Below are 21,484 nucleotides of genomic sequence, written 5' to 3'. Positions count from 1 at the left end.
TTAGAGTTGCTTTGCTCTGCTATACAGGAGAAGATCAGCGAAGTAAGACGACACATAAGCGCAGGCGCAGTGTTCGATCATGTACGCAAAATTGTCATATTTGCAAAAAAAATCACAATACTATTATATAAAGTAGTGAAGTTTTTTTTGTCTGAAGCTTAGGATTCCAATAAGTACTAAATTTAGTTAATTCCAGAATGGCGTTAGGCTAATCTATTAATAAATTTGAACCTTAGGTTGGTTTAAGGCTATTTTTAAGCTTCCTTCTTACTCCCTTGAATATATAACACTTAGAGGCTAGCAGCAAATAAGATAAAAGGTAAAAAAAAACAATCAAATTAAATTAAAAGAAATGATAGATTTTGTGGTAACAATTTGCTATTCTGAATGTTTTGGGTGTAGTTTATTGAACACACTAAATCATAAGCAAGGAATATTATGTGATGGTGATTTTATCACGAGAATATAACAATAGCGTATACATACAGAGAGTGAGGGGACATTGGGCTGTTGATTACACTGGTCCCCAAAGTTTTATATTAACGTTTTGTTATTAGTTGGCTCAACAACTTTTGGAACTTTTCATGGATTTTGATTGGTTGGTTAATTAAGTTGAGTGTCTAAACGTTTCAACACCTAATTGTAATCTATAGAAAGAGTTACTCTTTGTATCACTATTGGGGAAGTACAACAATTTATCGGCCATTGTCTTATCTCTTTAGATCCCTGGTATACTCAGTAATCACTGAATTTACTTTCAGAAAAAAAATTGCATAGAAAATTAAAAAAATAACAAATACTATAATCTAGAAGAGCTATGCTTATTTTTATTTAGCTTTGTTTGATTATAAAGAAGCTTCAATGTGAAGGAGAACCATATCGGTTTAGCGGGATACTACTCTATACATAGTCAGACAGACAACCTGTTACTTTTATATAAGGATATATATTTTCTAATGTTTGTCATAGTGCATTACAGATAAACAGGTCTATGTGGATTTGGATTTATCATTACTTGACTCTTACACCAGATTATCATGTACTATAATAAAGAGAAACTCGTAACTGGCTTAAACAACGATCCATCTCCTCCCCTAACCTCCTACTAGATAATGGAACTTACCAATAAATGATGTCCATGTTAGCAAACTAAATTGACGACATAATATTCTACATCCATTGCTAGTGCTTAAAAATTATAATTTCATCCTTCTTACTTTATCTTTCATGCTTTTGTGAACTTTTGCACTAAACAGTATCAGATTACCTTTTTAATATACAGTTTTTTCTCTCTTCAGTATACAGTTTTATAAAAGATATTTTTATGTTCATTAATAGCAATATACTTTCTGGTATAGCCTCACATAACAGACAATTTTTCATGAATATTAAAATGAAAATCATAAAATTAATACCAGTTTTGTTAGCCAGGGACTTCGGCTCCTCAGGTCTAACAAAACATGTATAAATTTATACTTTTTCATTTTAATATCCATGGAAAGCTGTCTACAATACGATGTGACAAATAACTATTCGATCATTTTAAAAGATATTAATAATATTATCCGTAAAACTTAAATGCCTTTTTAAAAAGATTCTTAACAATGATTTTTTAGTTTTTTTTTATTGATTTCAGTGAAAATACATAAGAATGATGTTTTTTTTTGTGGTGTTTCTATGGCAATTATCATTCTTGCTAAAATACTTTAAATAGGATATTACAAAATGTGAACGTTTCCTTCCATTTTTAGGCAAATTTACTCATCTTTTAGAGGACTTTTTGAACCCCTCTTTGATTTAGATATTCTTTTCGGGTAAGGTTTTTTGTCCCTTTTTTTGTATTATCGTTAACAATATATAGTAGTAGTCTTAATTAGTCGTCAGTGTTAGAGCTATAAGGGTGATAAGTAAACTACTGACGAAATGTGCGATTTTACCGACTTTTCTTTGAATCACATAATGCCTCGTTTTCATGTTTTAAATTTGTTCATTTCCGCAGACCATTTAAATTTTCTATACTAGCTAAGTTTTACATTTTGATTTTATATGGCTATTATCAAAAGCGAGGCATTTCTATAATTTAGCTGTTTAAAACTCAGCATCTAATCTTTTCATAATTAAACCACAGAGGCTCTCAATCAAAGGGGGGGGGGGGGAGGCAAAAAATTGCATCAAACTACCCTAAGGCTTAAATGGAAAAAAATGTTAATCATCTTGGGACATAAATCGTTAAAAAACCCCGCATTTAAGATATTTCAATTTTACATATTTCACATTAAAACTGACCTTGTAAGAATTTATTGATTTGTCAGTTATATCATATGCGTAGCAACTCTATGTATAGTTTTGGCAACATGCAATAGTTTTTTAAGCAATAAAATAATGTCTAAAAAATAAATGAATAAAAAAGTCAAGTAAAATACAAACAAAGTAAAATAGAGGAAACGTAATTTTGGTTATACAAACAAATAGTTATATGACTTATTTACAAAAAAAATCTTGAAAATAATGGAGTTTTGGATATTAGACTGTGCATCTATTGAATTTTGTAAGACCTTGTCCCTGCGGGGATCTTTTGATATTTTATTAACCTAACCTAATCCAAAATGATCATAAAATACGTCTTTAAAAAAAAAGATAACAGGGTGAACCACAAATTGAACAAGCCAGCCTTTTTTTCCCCACAGTGCAGTGGTTTAGCGGATAAAAACCTTACTTTTTATTCGTTAAACAAATTTTGAGTATTTTTATTGAATTTCGATTGGTTGGTTTCAAATTAGAATTATCAAAACTTTTCAACTAAAATTTTAATTTACAGTAGGAGTAATTTTGTTTATAATCATTGGGGGATATACAAAAATGTATTTCCATTATCCTATCCCTTGAGATACCTACACTTCATAAATATGACGTAATTCTTAAATATAAATTTACGAGTATGAATGTTTAGAAATGAGGATTGCTACACAATGTATGAATAAGAAGTCTGGCTATTGGATTAGTTGTTGCTGTGAAATAAAAGACTTAACTTTGATAGTTTATTCCTCTATTCATATAAACCAAAAACTCTAGAAAACAGATCTATTAAGTTAGACCTTTAAAATCTTAAATTAGCCATCATTCTTAAAAAAATCAAAATGCGTCCTATTAGTTTAAAAAATAAAATAATTAATTGGCAAAAATTTCAAATCTGAAGAAAAAATATTATAACGAAAACAACATTTTCTCAACAATGATCTTTTTTACTGACGGAGAAATTAATCAAATACCTATTAGGTGAAAAAGGATGAGAATATCCATAAGTATAAAATCACTAAAAATTGTGGAGTTTAGCATGACGGACCAACTAAATTATATACTGGATGCTAAGTGGTATAAGGAATCAACACAAAAATTGAATAACAGCCAACAAATTCACGTATTCCTCTAACGGTTTCTTACAGATATAGATTCTATGAGTGAAAGAAGCTTCTCCACTTTGTTTAATCTAACTTTACATGGTGCAATGTAGAAAGAAGATGATATAAAGAATTAAGAACCCGCTGGGTAGGGCCTAAACTTTATTGAAAGCTAATACAAAAATAAATTAAAGGAATATCAAATTTAAATATTTTAATTGTAAAATGTAGTAACTATTGCAAAATGGCAAAACTACTCTATATATATTACTAAGTTTATCAATACTATGTTGTCCTAGGAATCATTGCTCCAATAATCAGATTATATCATAGAAAAGCTAAAATCATCATGATTTAAATTGAAGTATGGACTTTCTGGATACAATTATAGAGTTGCTACGATTTGTAAATCGTACCTGACTGTTTCTGGAATCATCATGTGCAGACATGACCTTAAGATCGTCCTTAGTTATAGAAAAGTTTTGCTTTAAAAAATAGATGTGAAGGTGCGGGGGGGGGGAAGTCAATAGCTTTAGATAAATTAATTATGTGTGTTTATGTTTATATGCAAGTAACGTTTATAACCATAACTCATACCACATGAAATATATACGAGAAATATTAATATTAGAGAATATTGCATCAAATAAAGATAATAGAATTTCTCTGCTTTTTAGATTATACCTTATTATTAAAGGAATACTCAAACAATGTATAAATATATATATTAATGTATTTTTTCCCTGCTTTCCCTCAAAGTGCAAGTTGAGCACTGAGCTCCACTAAACAAACAAACCATTGAACTATCCCCTCACCTTATACTCAATTTAATTTAAAAATAATTAGAGGGGTTTGGGATTTGTTGCTCAACAGGCTCCTCGAGGGAAATTGCCAGTAAACCTCTATATATACTACCCCTTTAAAGCAGATATTTTATGTACACTTTTGGGCAAGCCATACACAAATTGATTATCAAATTATTGGGATATAAATGGATTTATACAAATTTAAATACAAGTTAATTTATCATATACATAACAATTTTATGCATTTCTTTCCCAGATTATGTAAAAGATAGTTTTTAATATTATAAAAAAATTCCAGTTTAAAAATATAATGCTATTAGATCTAAAAAGAATATATATATCGGGGTTTTTGGAAGTAATACTTTTGATATAAAAATCTACGAATTTTAGCAAATTTGACAGAGCTAACTTTTAATTTAATCAAATTTAAAAAATTGCCATGTTAAAAGTTGATAATAGCATAGATGCGTTTCATGGTAAGGTAAGTAATATTTCATGCCAATAGACACGCCTTTTACAGACAGGGCTTTGAAAGACAAATTGTTTCATATCAGTGTATTTTAAGATATTAGACAATGGCCGATAAATTGATGTGATTTTCCAATGATAATAAACAAAACTAACACACATCTTTGTATTACGATTATTAGTTGGGGTAGTTTGGTATCAACCAATCCTAAGTTATTAAAAGTTTTGAGCCAACAAATGCGATAACATGGTTTTAAAACTTGTTGTAACTCAATAATTTACAGTCCAATGTTCCCCCTACCTCCCTTCGACAAACCACATTTATGGACTAGCTTAACTTTTACAAGTCTTTGACAACCCTAACTATATAAAATCTTCACGAATTCTGTGTTATTTCTTTACTCTAAGGTTTTTGCTAAAGCTGAACAATACATTTATATACAGAGCCCATGTTATTATTAATCATACATGATACATATTTTGGGTAACACAGCTTTTATACAACTAGGGCTTGTCCATCTGTCTGTCTGTATGTTTGTGGGTAAATAAATGGCATGTTAAACTCTTCCTATTGGTGTCAATCATTGAACGTTTTTTTGCTGTTTTGACCAGGGATCCAAAGGGATAAGACAATAGCCGTTAATTTGATGTACATTCCCAATGAAGATACACAAAATTAACCCTTCTGTAATTTCAATTAGTGGTTGAAACGTTTGGACACTCAACCTAATCAACCAACCAATCAAAATTCAATAAAAGTCCACAAAGTTGTTAAGTCAACCAATAAGAAAACGTTGTAATAAAACTTTGGAGACTAGTGTAATTAACTGCCCGATGTCTCTTCCCTCCCTGTATTTTGATTTTTTAGGTAAGACTTTTTGAGAATACCATAAAAAGTATGTGGCATCTTAATTTTAACAAAGAAGTTGTATCAACTTTTTTTTTATAGCTAGCCGGTCCTTTTAGTAAGTAGTAGATGTAAAATTTTTCATAGAATTCAGATATGCAATCGGTTTTTTTTGTAGACCTCTTATTTTTTAAGTAATTTAAGTTTAAAAAAAAAAAATTAAGTCGATTTTAAGGTACTAAAATGCAACAAAAAAAGAAAGAAAATGGCCATTATGAACAAAAATAGTAAGATCTTTAATTTGACACCTTACTTTTTCAATTCTGTCAGGTAATTATTGAAAAAATCGATTTTTTTAAACCCACGAGAATAAAAACTTTGAACTCAATTTTATCATTTCACAAGTAAAAGAATATGGGTTCATATATACCTTTAGAATCAGAAAAATATTACGAATCCATTGTAAGCAAAATTGAAAAAAAAGTTTACAATATAGTATATAAACTACAATAAAAGGAATTATATGAAAATATCATATTACATTGTACAGGCAACGTCTTAACTCTTGAATTGACTATAAAAATGGGAAGGGGGTATAGAGGGGGTAAAGAGGGGGTAAAAAAGGGAAGACGATAGTGTTGCCAGAACAAAAAATACAATTGGCCATTTTTATATTTTGTTATTTTTTTACTTTTTTTCAATTTTGCTTACAATGGATTCGTAATATTTTTCTGATTCTAAAGGTATATATGAACCCATGTTTTTTATGTCTGTTTGAGAAAATATTTAGGTCTAAAGTTTTTATTAAACCGAGGTTAAAAAAAATAGATTTTTTCAATAATTACTCAACAGAATTTTAAAAGTAAGGTGTCAAATTAAAGATCTTACTATTTTTGTTCTTCCTGGCCATTTTCTTCTTTTATTTTGTTGCGTTTTAGTACCTTAAAACCGACTTAATTATTTTTTTAAAAAACTTAAATTACTTAAAAAATAAGAGGTCTACAAAAAAACCGATTGCATATCTGAATTCTATGAAAAATTTTACATCTACTACTTACTAAAAGAACCGGCTAGCTATAAACAAAAAAGTTGATACACCTTCTTTGTTTATTTTATGGATGTTGTCATCTTTGTTAGTTATAATTATGTATAGGGTTGTGTATAATTAAGAGTATAAACTAACTTTAGTAGACCCAGAGAAGCAGGGGACATTAGACTATAAATTACACCTGTACCCAAAGTTTTTATAACCAAGTTATTTTATTAGTTGGCCTAAAAACTTTGGGTACTTTCATTGAATTTTGTTTCAAACTAGAATTGTCCAAAAGTTTTAATCAATTATCATTCTACTGAAGGTGTGTTTTTGTCATCATTGGGGATGTATATCAATTTATTGCACATTGTCCTATCCCTAAAGATGCCTGAGTAGACCCTTTTTTTCTAAATTATAGATTGAAGGTTTTTTTGCCAGGAAGGGCGAAGACAATAGGATGCTGTGAGTATTGGTGCAAAAAATATGACGTAACAAAAAAAATTAGCCAATGAGAGTCCACTATAAATTTTACCATTGGTCAATAACGGCCTCTCATTAGCTAATTTTTTTTGTTACGTCATATTTTTTGCACCTATACTCACAGCATCAGACAATAGCATCAAGTATTATTCGCTGTAAAATTCGCTAAACATCAACTTTTACATGAAATATATGACAAGTCGACAATATGATATTCAATTTATTAAGATCATACAAACGGATGTACAACATTTTTTCAATATATGGCTAAACAAGTTTAAAGTTATTTCATTTTAAGGCATAAATTTAAAGGGTTCGCCCATCCCCTAGATGATAGGGGCAAAGCTAAAAAATGTTTAAAAACTAATTTACTGTAAAGCTAAGCTAAAAACTATAAAAGATATTGATTTAAATTAGATTAGACTAATAAGTTGAAGTTAATATATTCCTAAAGTGGCTTAATTAGACACGGGCATCCGGACCATTTATTTAACGAAAACAATTATGACCATTAGTAGCTAGCTTAGCAATAATGAAGATTAATGTAAATATCATGAAAAGCTTTTAAGCAAAAATTGTGAGAACGTGTTATAAACATTGGGCACTAATTTAATTATCAATCTAATGTCTTTACCCTCCCTGATAAAACCGCTCGAATGATTGCTATTAACTTTAATTAAATAATTTGAAATCCATCCATAAACAAGAAAGATATAACTTACTATGATCTAGTGACGGAAGGACGGACTGACAAGCTTTTAACTAGCTGCGCTGCTAGAGCTTAATTGGATATTTTAATAATACTAATTCGCCAACTTGCTTTTTTGTTAGCATATAAATATTAGAAATTATAATCATATATTTTCATTCGTTTTCGTGATAATCTATTTTTCCTCAAATTTTTAGAAATTTAGCACAAGATTAAATTTATTCACTTAAATATTATTGCATTTTTGACTTGCAGAAAAATTAATGGTAGTTTTTCTTCAGATTAAATATCCTCTACTGCAATTTAGGTTTGAAAGTGTTTGCTTATTATAGTCTCGTTAGATGTCGAGGTAGACTAAAAAAGTGTCTTAATTTATCAATGTTTTAGACAAGGATAGTTAAATAATTAGGGTCGTGAGAAACGGGGATTGGAACTAAGATTAGGTAAATGTGTGGGTAATAATATCCGCTGGATTAGAACCGGTTCTTAGCCATACTAAAAAATCAAGTATAGAATATTGTAGACTATTTTAACGTATATTAAATATTTCAATATACGCGGAAATCTGTCTATAATACATAAATAACTAATATGAGTATTTGTTAAGAAAGATAAACCTTGATTTTAAAGTTTTTAAATTATATTCGGAGATGACTATAGTTTATTTTAATTCTATTGAAAAATTCACTTATTTTTATATTTAAATCCAAAGGGTAATGCTCCTTTTTATGTCCTTAAGCAGTGATTTTGAGGGATAAGATAATGAATTACAAATTATTTTATATACTTTACAATGATAAACAAAATTACTCCTTATACTGATTAAAGATATTTGTTGAATAGTTTCGACATTAATAGTTTGGAACCAACCATTTAAAATTCAAACTTTGGACAACAGTATAATTGTATAAGGCTCCCGCACTCCCTGGTTCTTAGACGAATATCAAAACTTTTTAAAAACTTCACAAGAACCTATGAGATACAATATAAAACCATTCTAAAAAGTACTTTAGCCTAAAAATGGCAAAATATTTTTAAGATCCTGTTATTTTTAAGAAATGCTTTAAAAACTAACTATTAAAGAAAGAATTGAATCGTTTTAAACTCCCTTAAAATTAAATCTATTTGGGCTGACAAATTTCTTGGTTCATGCTATAAAACCATTTATAGAACCCATTACAAATAGCAAAGAAACCACGAATACAGGGTTAGGCAACAAAAGATAAATCGATTTTTTACAAGTAAAGTGTTAACCGTGTTAGGAATAAAAATTTCGGGAATAGTCCCTTTCGTAACATCGCCCCATATGGGACGATTCGTCGTATTTTTAAAATGGCTTTATAGGTTATTTTAGGTTAGGTTAGGTTATATTGGGTTAGATGATTACCCCACAGGGTTAGATAATTAGTCCCGTATGGTTAGAGCCCCCCGCAGGGGCTAGAAATAGGAGAAAAGCTACTGTGAATAATACGAAGAATCGCCCCATAAGGTGCGATAGTACGAAAGGGACTATACCCGAAATTTAATTACAATTTATTTTTAAAATCAGGTTTTTTTTGTTCAACAAGTTACTTTGAGGAAAAAGACCTTCCGTTGTCCTTTCTCTCTCTCAGCAAAGAAACTGTTAAAGTATAGTTTTAAAATGAAAAAATGTAAGAAGCCATAATTTTGTAAAAGGTTAAACCATCCAAAAACTTGAATTAAAATTAGGTGCAACAACTAAAAACGTTAGCAAATTTAGAATTGCATTACCTCAAGAATAAAAAATCTTCTAATTTTTGTGTGTTTAATTTTGTTCATTGGTTCTGGAAATTCATTGAAAATTGTAACGGTTAATAAAGTGGAGGGTAAGGCATTTCATTTTGTAGGAGCACAGCTTCTCAGCAACTAGTAAATTAGTCCGCCTGTCCACGTTCGTGTCTATTTGAAATACAATTCAATTGAATGTTATGAATTAAATATAAAATTATTTTGATTTCCTTTTTTTCCAGATATTTTTATAAAATATTTTTTTTTAAAAGAAGCTGATTATCGTGCATATAAAAATGACGTCATACAATGCCTATGACCAATGATAGGCAAATAAACGCAATAAATTACCAATAGCAGGCCAGTATAAATTTTTATTGACATATGGTTGGCCAATATGACGTCATTTTTTATAGGTACAATAAAAAGCTTCCTTTATAAACATTAGTTGATTATTACTTCGCTACTGAATGTCCTTGTTTGCACGTGCAATTGTACAAAAAAATTAACTGCAATTGTATAAGAAGAAAAAGAGGTATAATAAGTGAGAAAACACTTTTCATTTTTTGTCTCTTTTTGGTAATGTTAGGTATTTATGCAAGAGTTTTTAGGGTGACTTCGTGCCAAGAATAATAAACATTTATGATGGGGAATTTGAGATGATGACTATTTTCTAAATCGGATAAGTGTAATTTAATAGATTTAATCAGTTTACTTGTTTCAAGCGATCAACATTTTATTTATAAATCTTTGTTTTTATATTTATATTTTTAAAATATACTTTTTCCAAGGGATCTAAAGGGATAAGACAATGGCTAATTGATTTATGTGTACTTTAATGATGATACACAAATTTATCCCTTCTGAAGATTATAATGAGTGGTTGAAACGTTTTGACAGTCAACTTAATTAACCAATCAATCAATTTTCAATAAAAGTCCCCAAAGTTGTTAAACCAACAAATAGGAAAACATTATTATAAAACTATTGGAAATACCACTATAATAGTTTGATAGAATATTTTCCATAATAGTTTTATTTCAAATCTGTAAAATTGATTAATAATAAATTCGCCAAAGTAAACAAAATTCTACACAAAGTCCTCACTGCTTTAGCTATGCAATTTTCAAATTTTCTTTGTATATTTTTAATACTGTTGATAATAATTATTAGATATCATTTGTGACAAGAAACATAATTTGCAGAATGCAATTATTACATACCTAGTGTTATAAGACTGTAATTAAACACAAATCTATCAACTGTGTGTCTGTCCGTCCGTCAGTCTGTCTGGCTTTATGTCCGTCTGCCCGTCCGTCAGTCTGTCTGGATGTATGTCCGTCTGTCCGTCCGTCAGTCTGTCTGGATGTATGTCCGTCTGTCAGTCTGTCTGGATGTATGTCCGTCTGTCCGTCCGTCCGTCAGTCTGTCTGGATGTATGTCCGTCATATACATACAAAATTGGGTAACTAATCTGGCACATCTATTTTAATTTTACCACCCTAAGGAAGGAAAGGGAAATAACAGACGAAAAACTTTTCAGCTTTTTTATGTAGTCGAAATAAAAATCTTAAGAAAAATACTTTTTTTCGTACATATTGGAATCAAAACGTGTTATTGTATAATAAAATTCAAAGCAAATTTATCAGTAAAAATGCTTAAAAACAATTAAACTAATCTAAAGAATTTGCTCCTTCCAATGATTAGAAGATACACCAGACCAAAGGCAAAATTTTACACTAGTTTAATTTTAAATCCATTGTCCTATCCATGCTTTCTACTCAATATTGCTATTAGAAAATTTCGTATTTTTAAAAACATTTATGAACTAAATTTTAGGATTTAGTAGTAACTGCAAAAAAAAATTCAAAAGCATAACATCAATAAATCAATGAATATAAATGTACAATAAAATATAAGAAAACTGTATAAAATTTATACCCATGTTAAACCTGATAACATTTTGTTGACAAGAATGAAACGTTTATCTTATCCATTTAAACTTTGGGGACTTTTAATTAAATTTGAATAACTTTGTTGAATGCCCACAGGTTTCAACTAATAATTGTTATCTACATAATAGGGAATTTTGTGTATCATCATTGGGGATGTACATTAATTTATCGGCCATTGTCTTATCCCTGACTTATAGTATAAAGTTTATGTTGATACAGTAATAGGATAATAGTTTAACATGGGTGTATTGAAGATGAAAGCAACGTTCTGTTCGTGCGTTATATTATTGATTTGTTAAGGGTTCTTCCCATCAAAATCGTCATAGATTTAAGAATAGATTTTTTTAACTGAAAAAAGGTTTCTTTTTAACACTCGGCTGGATTATATGATAATTAATAATAATTTCGTTTGTTTGTTAATTAGTTTAGGTCAGATTAGGCTGGGCTATATTTGATACTGGGTAGGCCCACAGGGTTAGGGCACCCCAGGTATAGGCATCCCAAGGAAAGTCCTTTTGCATGCTCAAGACATAACTACTCAACTCTTATTTATAATAAATGGGGGGGGGGGGTGGGGGTTGTCGGTCCTCGACAGGCTCTTTGAGGGAAGTCCCAAATGATTTTAAAATCTTTTAACCATTTAACTATCTATTTCCCCCCATCTACAGTATACTTTATAGAGTGATCTATAAAAAAAACTTTATTGCGATTGCATTCAATTTCGTAGAAAAAACATCAAAAAAAGATCACAACATTTATATTATTGCGAAGTTTTTGGGAATCTCAAAAAAGTCCCATTGCCTGTATCGTATAAGATGGTTAAAAAAAACATTTTAATGTCTAAAGAAACCTTTCTAAATATTTTGCAACAAAATATATTTATACGATCTCAAAGGTCTTGAGTTTTTATGCCTTATAACAAAATATTATATGCCTGGTTTTAAGCTATTTTCTTGATGGGAGGAGAAGGGGAAAAGGTGCAAGTTTCAGGAAAAGTACTGAAAATGCTATTTGTATTCAAAATATTAAGATTCTTGGAAATTAAAAGGAAAATTTGTTGCCACCCATCTCCCCTTCTCTCCTACTCCCCTAAAATATTTTAGAAATATCAAAATCTCCAAATAGGGAAGCTGAAAATGTTCCAAAATTTGCAACAAAATCGTGAACTTCAGAAAATGATCTAATTTGACATTTTAAAGGTTGTATGTGTGTGTGTGTGTGTGTGTGTGTGTGTGTGTGTGTGTATATGTGTGTGTGTATGTAGGCGATTTAAAAGGGGGAAATTGGGCATTTTCGTTGTGGGGGGAAAATGATGCATAAAAACAAGTATAATGATATCGATAAGTAGCGCAGCAAAAAAAGTTAAAAATATATCACATCAAAACTATAATGACATCGCAAAACCCCTCTCCCCCCCCTTTTTTAAATTTAAAACATAATTTTTAAACCTGCGAGGTCTACCCCATTTAGGTACTTCTCTCGAATAACCTTCAATTAGCCTAACCTAGAACAACATATAAAAGCCTTTGATGATTACATATAAATCGTGTAGACTGAGTGAACACTTTAGTGTCTAGACTGTATAGAGACTGTAAAGACTAGATTGTAAGAATATTCAAGAGTCTAGAGTACCTAAAACTGTAGATGGACGGACATACCCTATTAATAAAGCAGCTAAGCTGCTATAAAAAATGCTCGTATTTGCACATCTCTTATGCATAAATGTGTGTTAATGTATGAAGCAAATTCTAAAATTTATGGCTGCAAGAAATTTCTGCACTTTTCTTATTTCCATGAAAAAGTTCACGGAATTTGGTGCTTCCAATATAATCAATGATAGTCGTAAATTTATGTTTTATATTAGTATTATATTGTATGTATAAAACTTCATATAAACAAGTTCATTTGTTAGCAAAGGAAGAATTTGAAAAACAATAACCAGCCAAAGTTGCAAATCTATTCAATCATCGTTGCTAATAATATGTGATGTAATATAATATCCGCTGGATTAGGACCGGTGCTTAGTCGTACTGAAAAATCATGTATAGCATCTTATTACAGAAAATATTCGAGGAATATTACAATAAAAATGATAAAATCAATACACGTTTTGTTAGACCGGACCTTTGGCCCCTCGGGTCTATCAATACTGAATACTGATTTTAATCGCACAATTTTCATTTTAATATCCGCGGAAAGCTGTCTGTAATACGATGAGATAAGTAACTATTATAAAATTTTGTAATTTGTATTCTAGTTTTTACGGAGCTGTTTATAGAACATATATTTAGTTGTATAAGTTTAGTTTAAGTACCAAAAATTTAAGGACATAAATCATTTAAAATTTTAGCATAAAAAATATGTACTTTCCATTTTTATCTTTATTTTTACAGCCAATTTTATAAATTTAAATACACACATAGAGACGTGAATTATGAAGACTTTTAAATGTTCATAATTACAAGGGAACTAAAGGGATAAGACTATGGCCGATAAATTGATGAACATGCCCAATGAAGAAACACAAAATTACCCCTTATTTAGTGGTTGAAACGTTTTAACACTCAACTTGATAAAACAACCAATCAAAATTCAGTAAAAGTTCCCAAAGTTGATAAGCCAACGAATAAGAAAACGTTATTACATGACTATGGAGACTAGTGTAATAAACAGCCCATCGTCCCCTCTCTCTCTCTGATAATTATAGTAGGGATCAGTTTTTACACCCTTTGATGTTAAACATGTGCCTTAGAATAACAATAGGATATTAACATACGTCAGAGAAGGGGTATTCCATTAGGATTATGTCTGTTATTACGTATTAAAGGGTTGGTTTATTAGTCTTTTATAGGCAGACAATTATTGGCCTGTAAATAAGTTTTAAAAATAAGAATTCATTAGATATAAACTTTGGGTACTTTTATTAAATTGTAAGTAAAATTGGTGTCTAACTATTTAAAAAATGCTTTATTTTGTAAAATCCTGGATCCATCATTTTATAACTTTCAGAGAAATTTCAGTTATAGGTCAGGCCAGGTTTTAAGCTTTTTTTCAGGGAGTTGCAACACCCTCTGAATAGATACCACTAAGTATAAAATTATCCAACCAATCACCCAAAGCTCTTTTTTTTACGTTCATCAAGTCTTTCCATCCCTGACAGACTAAAGAACTAGACTTCATTTCCATGTTTCCATGTTTGACCATCTTTAGACAAACATAAGGTATACAGGGATTGGACAATAGAATGAAATTCATTCTTTCACCAAAAAATCCAATGTCTTAAACGTTGCTTTTGGATAGATATTAGTAATTAGGGTTGTATTTTAATTTAACTTTCATCATCCCCTCCCTCATTCCCTGAGTTTCCTCCCTAGACATAAATGTTTAGCTTTTGTTAATTCAAATGGATTTAAACTTTTGGTCTTCCCCAGGGAGGAAGGAGATATTAGATACTAAAATTCACTGGTACCCAAAGTTTTATAAGCACCTTTTCTTATTCGTCGGCTCGTTAACCCTGGGTATTTTTCATAAAATTAAATTAGTTGGCTCGAAATTTCTAGTGTTCAATTAGTCAACCAATAGTTTTAATCTACAGAAGGAGAAATTTTGTTTTACATTATTGGGAATGTACTTATCCCTCTTGATGCTTGGGGTTTAAAAAATCAGAATAACAGGGATTGGCGCTCTCACAGAAATTAACTTATTAAGCTCTCATACCACCCACTCCCTTTTATTTTTAACTAATAAATTAAAAATAATGGGGGTAGTTTGTTAATTACTTTAGGTCACGTTTGGTTAGGTTATATTGGATACTGTGGCCCAGCAGGGTTAGGACAACGCAGGTATAGGCTCTACAGTACTAGGGCCCCCCCACAAGGAATTTGCACTGGTTAAATAACCAGCCACAATAATTTTCTATTTGGTTGGAATATAATAGGGATGGATTATCAGTACTCTACAGACTTTTTGTTTTAAAACACCCTGTTAATGATCTTTAAGCGGGTCTACGTGTAAAAAAAAGCTCTCGAAAACGACTGAACTAGTAGATATTTTTAGGTTGATTAGTGTTTCCAAAAGATTGATTCACTTAAATGAATATATTTTTGTAAATTGATTATTTATGCCCTTAAATCATTTTGCTAATTTTTAGAGCATCTGATAAGATAACGTTTTTTTTCTTCAGTGGCTATGCCCCTATACATGATAAAACTTCTTTGAAAAGGTTTAAGGGTATCATTTGACAGATTACAGACAGCCACCTACCAGACAACCCGTGGGGATTAAAGTCACAAAAATATTTAATCAAAAAACTAATTTGGACTTTGCATAATGTGTCCTTTTCAAACATTTGATTTTGATCTGAGTATTAAAACTTCATCTTAAAGTAATTCTAATAAATTTCAATTATTTTAAATAATTTTATGTTTTATTTGATTTTCTGGAATAAAATTATCTGAATTTTAATTTCTCAAAAAATGTTTACTTTTAAATAACTTAAAATAATTTGATTTTAGCCAAATTCTAAAATAGTTATGAATTCTATAAAATTCAATCAATCTTCTGTTAGTAATAAACCGCTTTATCATTTTTAAGCAAACTTTCATGAAAAAGATCTATTTTCATATTGATTATAACTTGATAATTTGGTTTAACTTTTCCAGCAAGAACAACAAATAACCACAATTACGACGAAATTTCACTGAATATTATTTTATGGAAAAGTTATGTACACGAATAGATTTCTGTGTATTGGGAGTAGCTAATTTATTCTTATGTCTATAGTACTTTGTTATAAAATATATAGAAAATAAAATAGAAAACAACAAAAAGCAATTTACAGTCGAGTACTCAATTAATTTATGAAGACTACTAATTTGTTCATCACTTATAAGAATTTTTATGCTATAGAAGGATTCAAGATTCTTGATTCTTTAAAGCATAAAATCTAAGTGCAATTTCACTACTCTAAGATCTATAACAGTTATAGCATTGTAGTATATCTCCCAATACATAGAAATTTATTTATGTATTTAACTGATAAAACTAATTATTATCATTACCAACACAATTTGCCTCATGGTGTATTGAAGGCTAGAAAGGAACTAATGAAAATGACCCAACTTTTTGGACCTCTATAGATAGCCTCCCAAAAATGGTACGCCACCCACCCGTCCGTCAAAACATCATGATATACGCAGCGCAATGGGAGCCCTTATGATACGCGCCTGTGGGGTGAATGGAAGAGGGGGCCGAAAAATCCTGGGTGGTTGTTGCACTAAGCTATAGTTGTTTACTCATGTGTTCTACGCGGTGTGGGATTTGTAAGACGATGCACTTTTGAAACTACTAAAAACAAATTTAAACAAAATAGAGTATATATAAGAATGATCATGTCATAAAGAAGTATAGAGGCGTTTGAACAAAAAATATTTAGGGTTGAAGAGGAAATTGGACTTTACATTAAACTTTTACCCAAATTTTGAATGATAATAAACAAAATTCCCTATTCTGTAGATTAAATTGGTAGTTGAAAAGTTTCGAACCATCCAATCAAAATTGAATAAAATTACCCAACGAATAAGATAACGTTGATTAAAACTTTACTGTACAGTTGTAATGAACCATTCATCCCTGGCCATTAAAAAAGAATGTAATATTAAGCTTTAACTTTTCCTTCCCCAAAATCTTAACTAGCTAGCTACAAAAGGTAATATTTTGCACATAGTTAAAATATTTGTATTCAATTTGTTTGTCAGATCATTTTTATTGTACAAATGATTTTATTCATGTTGTATTGTGTACCAACTACGTAAGTCAATCTTCAGAATGAACATTACACCCCCCTAAAATCTATTTATATATATACAATATACAAATATGGGGGGGGGGGGGGGGGTTAGGCAATTTGGACGATTTTTTTACTGCAAGAAGATGCTTTCAACAATTGTTTCTTTATCAGACAACCAATCTTTATATGCATACTACTAGACGAATATCTATACATATGTAATATATGTAAAACAAGGACAATAAAATCCCAAACAGCAGCGAATTAAATATTATATTACAGTTCAATCTTAAAGTTAGACGTAAGCTGGTCTTTCATTGCACTACGTGGGTCTGCAAGTCCTAGTGTTAAATAATATGATTTTAAAATATTTGGAACGAGGCTGACCCTAGTGACTATGTATAAAAGTGTCTTTTCTTACACCATGACTACTTAGTAAGTTATATTGAACTTTAGAATTAGATGCATTTTTCATTGTAATTCAGTTGTAATATTTTACGATAGCTTTCTATGATTCATTACAGTCCGTTTTTCAAACATATTTGTCTTAGGTTAATTGTGTGCATTTATTTGTTCCTCTTTTATGCTTTAGGTTTTCTAAATTTTGGGTCAGTCCGTACGTCCGTTCATCCATAACAGTTGCAATCTAAATATAATCATTTTTTTGCCTTTTTTATTTGATAAAAGTATCATAATCCAAGAAGGAAGGGGACAATGCATTATTTAGTACAATAGTCCCCAAAGTTTTTAATAACGTTTTCTTATTCGTTGACCCAACAACTTTCGAGTCTTTTCACTAATTTTGATTGGTTGATTCATTAAGTTACGTGTAGTCTAAACGTTTCAACCAAGAATTGTAATATGTATATCGATTGTCTTTTACTTCACTTTACATTTAATTTGTTGAGCTTCGCTGTTATAGATGTTGTCATCCTTGTTTGTAAATTTAAATTCATGGGTTTTCCATTTAAACAGTGAGACATTTTGGATGAATTATTTACAGATTGATTTGCAATCTATAATACAAAGTAGAACGATGTCTGTCTGTCCGTCTGTCCGTCTGACCGTCTGTCCGTCCGTCTGTCTGTCTGTCCCTTAAGATCTCGGTAACCACTGAACCGATCGGATTCTACTCTTCAGGGTATCTACCTATTGGTCCTGTGGTGGTTTTAAGCTATTTTCTCGGGGGGTGGGACACCCCCAACCCCCCCAAAAACCAAAAAATCCCCCCCCCATTTTTTTTTTTTTTTTTTTTTTTTTTTTTGAAGGAGTTTCCATGGTCCTTTATGGTCTCTCGCAATAATTTTTTTTTATCACCTCTTGGGCAAAGCCCCTAGAGGCTAGGGGCGAAGCCGCTAGTTTAACATATATTAACAAATATTTAATTATATCAGGAATAAAGTTAAGAAAGAGCAAAAAAACATTTTTTTTAAAGCGAAGCTTTTCTCTAATAAATACAAGAAGGTCCATTTTAAGCATATTTTTAAAACTCTATCAACAACCATTTTACCATAATACATTTATTCAACTCTTATAACTTTTTCCAAAAAAAGATCTCATTAACAAATAGGCATTATGTACGTTATAAACGAAGCATCTCTATAATCATGTCTCAAGATTTAATTATGGAAATTTTGGGATAGATTTACATGGAATTCTTCCTACATATATTGTTGAATATATAATGCATCGTTACTATAAATTTATCAATGTTTGCCAATCAACCCTACTATAAACGTTTGAATCAAAAACTTTTTTATTCTTGAGGAAGTGTTTTACCGGAAATACCAAAATGTAAAAAGGTATAAATTTAAATAACAATTTTAAATAATATGAAAAACAACTGTTTAACTACAGAAATTTCTAAATCAGATCTAATCATCCGATTGGTCTGATTTTTGGTATATTGATTACTAGGACAACAAAGTATAATGTTATAAGCAAAGCAACTCTATAATCAAGTCCAAAATATGTAAGTATGTCCATAAACATTATCCTGCATCAAGCAGTTTTTCAACAAATTTACTTACAATTTTGCTTATTATTATTCAGATTACTCAGTTCTGAAAGTATAAAAGTGTTAATGTCCGTTTGTCCAACCGTTTGAGTTCTTCGCTTTTATGGATGTTGTCATCCTTGTTATTTTGTGGCGGAGAGTGTCAGTGATCTATAAGAATACAAAAATAACCAACAAATTGATTATCATCACCAATGATGATACACAAAACTAATCTGTAGATTAAACTTAGTGGTTTAAACGTTTGAACACTCAAGTTAATGACCAAACCAATCAAATTCACTAAATTCCCCGAAGATGATAAGCCAACGAATAAGAAAGCGTTATTATAAAACTTTGGGGACTAGTTTAATAAACAGCCCATGGCCCTTTTCAATTTCTAGGAAAATGTCCTTCCGTCCACGGCGAGACAGTTTTATCTGATTACAGAGTTTTGACATGATTTAAAATTACCTTGTTGATATCAATCATTGCATGATAAACGTATATCAAAATCTAGGGAGCTAGGCATTTCCATAGCCAGGTTTACAGTGTAGTAACTTCCTTTATTCAAAATGTATACCTTAAGTTTTTTTTAATACTTTTAATTAGGAAAATTCAGTATGTCCATATCGTGCATATCACAGTTTAGGTAATTATACAACTAATTAACAGCTGAACAGATTCAATCCTGTAAATTATAGTAACAGAATGCCTTTACGTATATCTTGTAAACTGCTTGACAAACTTATGTATCTTGATAAATTGATTACAAAAGATTTTATTTATGTATTGTCCATCAAGAGGCAAATAACCAAATTTTGTAGTCAACTTTTGTATTTCAAAGAAAGAAAGCATGATTGGTTGAAAAGTAATCACAAAGACTTATTTGCACGTGTTAAATAATGCATGTCTAATTAATTTATTTTTGTAATTATTATCTTTTTTATATTGTAGTGTGGAAAATGAGTAAATTTCTATCTACTTGAGTGAACAATATAATATTTTCTAGAAACTAGTTTTGTAAATATATAATGGATAAAACTTCAAGGATGTTTCTCGTACCTATTGAAGCTTTTGATCAAAGACATCTCTCTTTAGTAAGCTGCAATCGCCATTCAACGGAATCTGCAACAGCTAATTTTCTAGTCTTTTATATCTGTCGCAACTAGTAAACCAAGGAACTCCAGCCTGTCATAAAACGTTCTAAACTTAGCTTAAAGTAACAGCAATCCATTCATACCCCTCACTATATCGGAGCTGGAAGGGACATTGGACAGTTAATGGTACCCAAAGTTTTTAATCACGTTATCGTATTCGTTGGCTTAAAATCTTTGGTTACTTTTATTAAATTGTCATTCTTTGTCTAAGAATTAGTAGAGTTAAACTTTTCAACTAACGATCATAATCTGCCGATTTGGTTTAATTTTGTTTGCCTTTAATGTGGATGTGAATCAATTTATTGATTATTGTCTTATTCTTTAAGATCCCCGTCACTATATTAATTATGCATATTTGAATGTGTAAGATGATGATATTGCAATAGTAAATATGACAAAGAAAGATCTAACGGACACGTAAAGAAATCCAAGGGGCTTTCTTACACCTGACTTTCAGATTCAGGAATACACAGATTTTTATAATAATTTTAAACATTAATAAACATGAAAAACTTTTAGCAAAAATATAAATTTAGAGAGGCAAGGGAAATTGAACTGTAGATTACACTGGGACCAAAAGGATATCTTATTTCTGGCTCAAGAACTTTAGGTAATTAAATAATTTAATTGAATCCAAATCGTGTAGCGTTTAAACTTTTTCGACAATCTCCAGGAGGTGTAATTTTGTTTATCAGAGGGAATGTATATCAATTTATCGTCCATTGTCTTCTCCCTAAATATAATAAAAGTATGAATAAATTTCTTGCTATTTACATATTCCTTTATTTTTAAGTGTAATCATCTTAAGAGATATTCTCTCCTAGTCATTCTTATTTATTGACACAAGCCCTTACAATTTCATGCAAACATCTTGTTTCGGAAAATTCGAGGATTTTTTCAAAGTTTGGTTTGATGATTTTTTGAAAGAAACATGGTAGGTTATGTTATTGCAGGAAAGGTAGGAACTATAATAATTGTAATAATTAACCAGTTTTCTTATTTGTTGACGGAAAAAATCTTGATTGGCTTATTCAAACAAAAAGTGTTCATACTTTTCAACCAATATCAATTTATCGTCAACTGTATTTATCCCTA

At 30.2% G+C, this 21,484-nt stretch overlaps 1 protein-coding gene across 1 annotated transcript in view; it reads right to left on the bottom strand.

The window, feature by feature from the left end:
* Positions 1-16,558, bottom strand: part of LOC145326080 (uncharacterized) — a 74,456-nt gene extending 57,898 nt beyond the window's left edge. The window contains exon 1 of the mRNA XM_080169183.1: positions 16,506-16,558. Within this exon, the coding sequence (XP_080025309.1) occupies positions 16,506-16,523 (18 nt within the window). The 5' untranslated portion in view covers positions 16,524-16,558. The remainder of the gene's footprint in view (positions 1-16,505) is intronic.
* Between the last annotated feature and the right edge of the window lie 4,926 nt (positions 16,559-21,484).

The sequence above is a fragment of the Acartia tonsa genome, chromosome 8 (assembly GCF_053477335.1).
Source record: "Acartia tonsa isolate MP-2025a chromosome 8, ASM5347733v1, whole genome shotgun sequence".
NCBI classification, from domain to species: domain Eukaryota; kingdom Metazoa; phylum Arthropoda; class Copepoda; order Calanoida; family Acartiidae; genus Acartia; species Acartia tonsa.
Note: the sequence above shows the minus strand (reverse complement) of the source record. Positions and strands in the feature narration are given on the sequence as shown.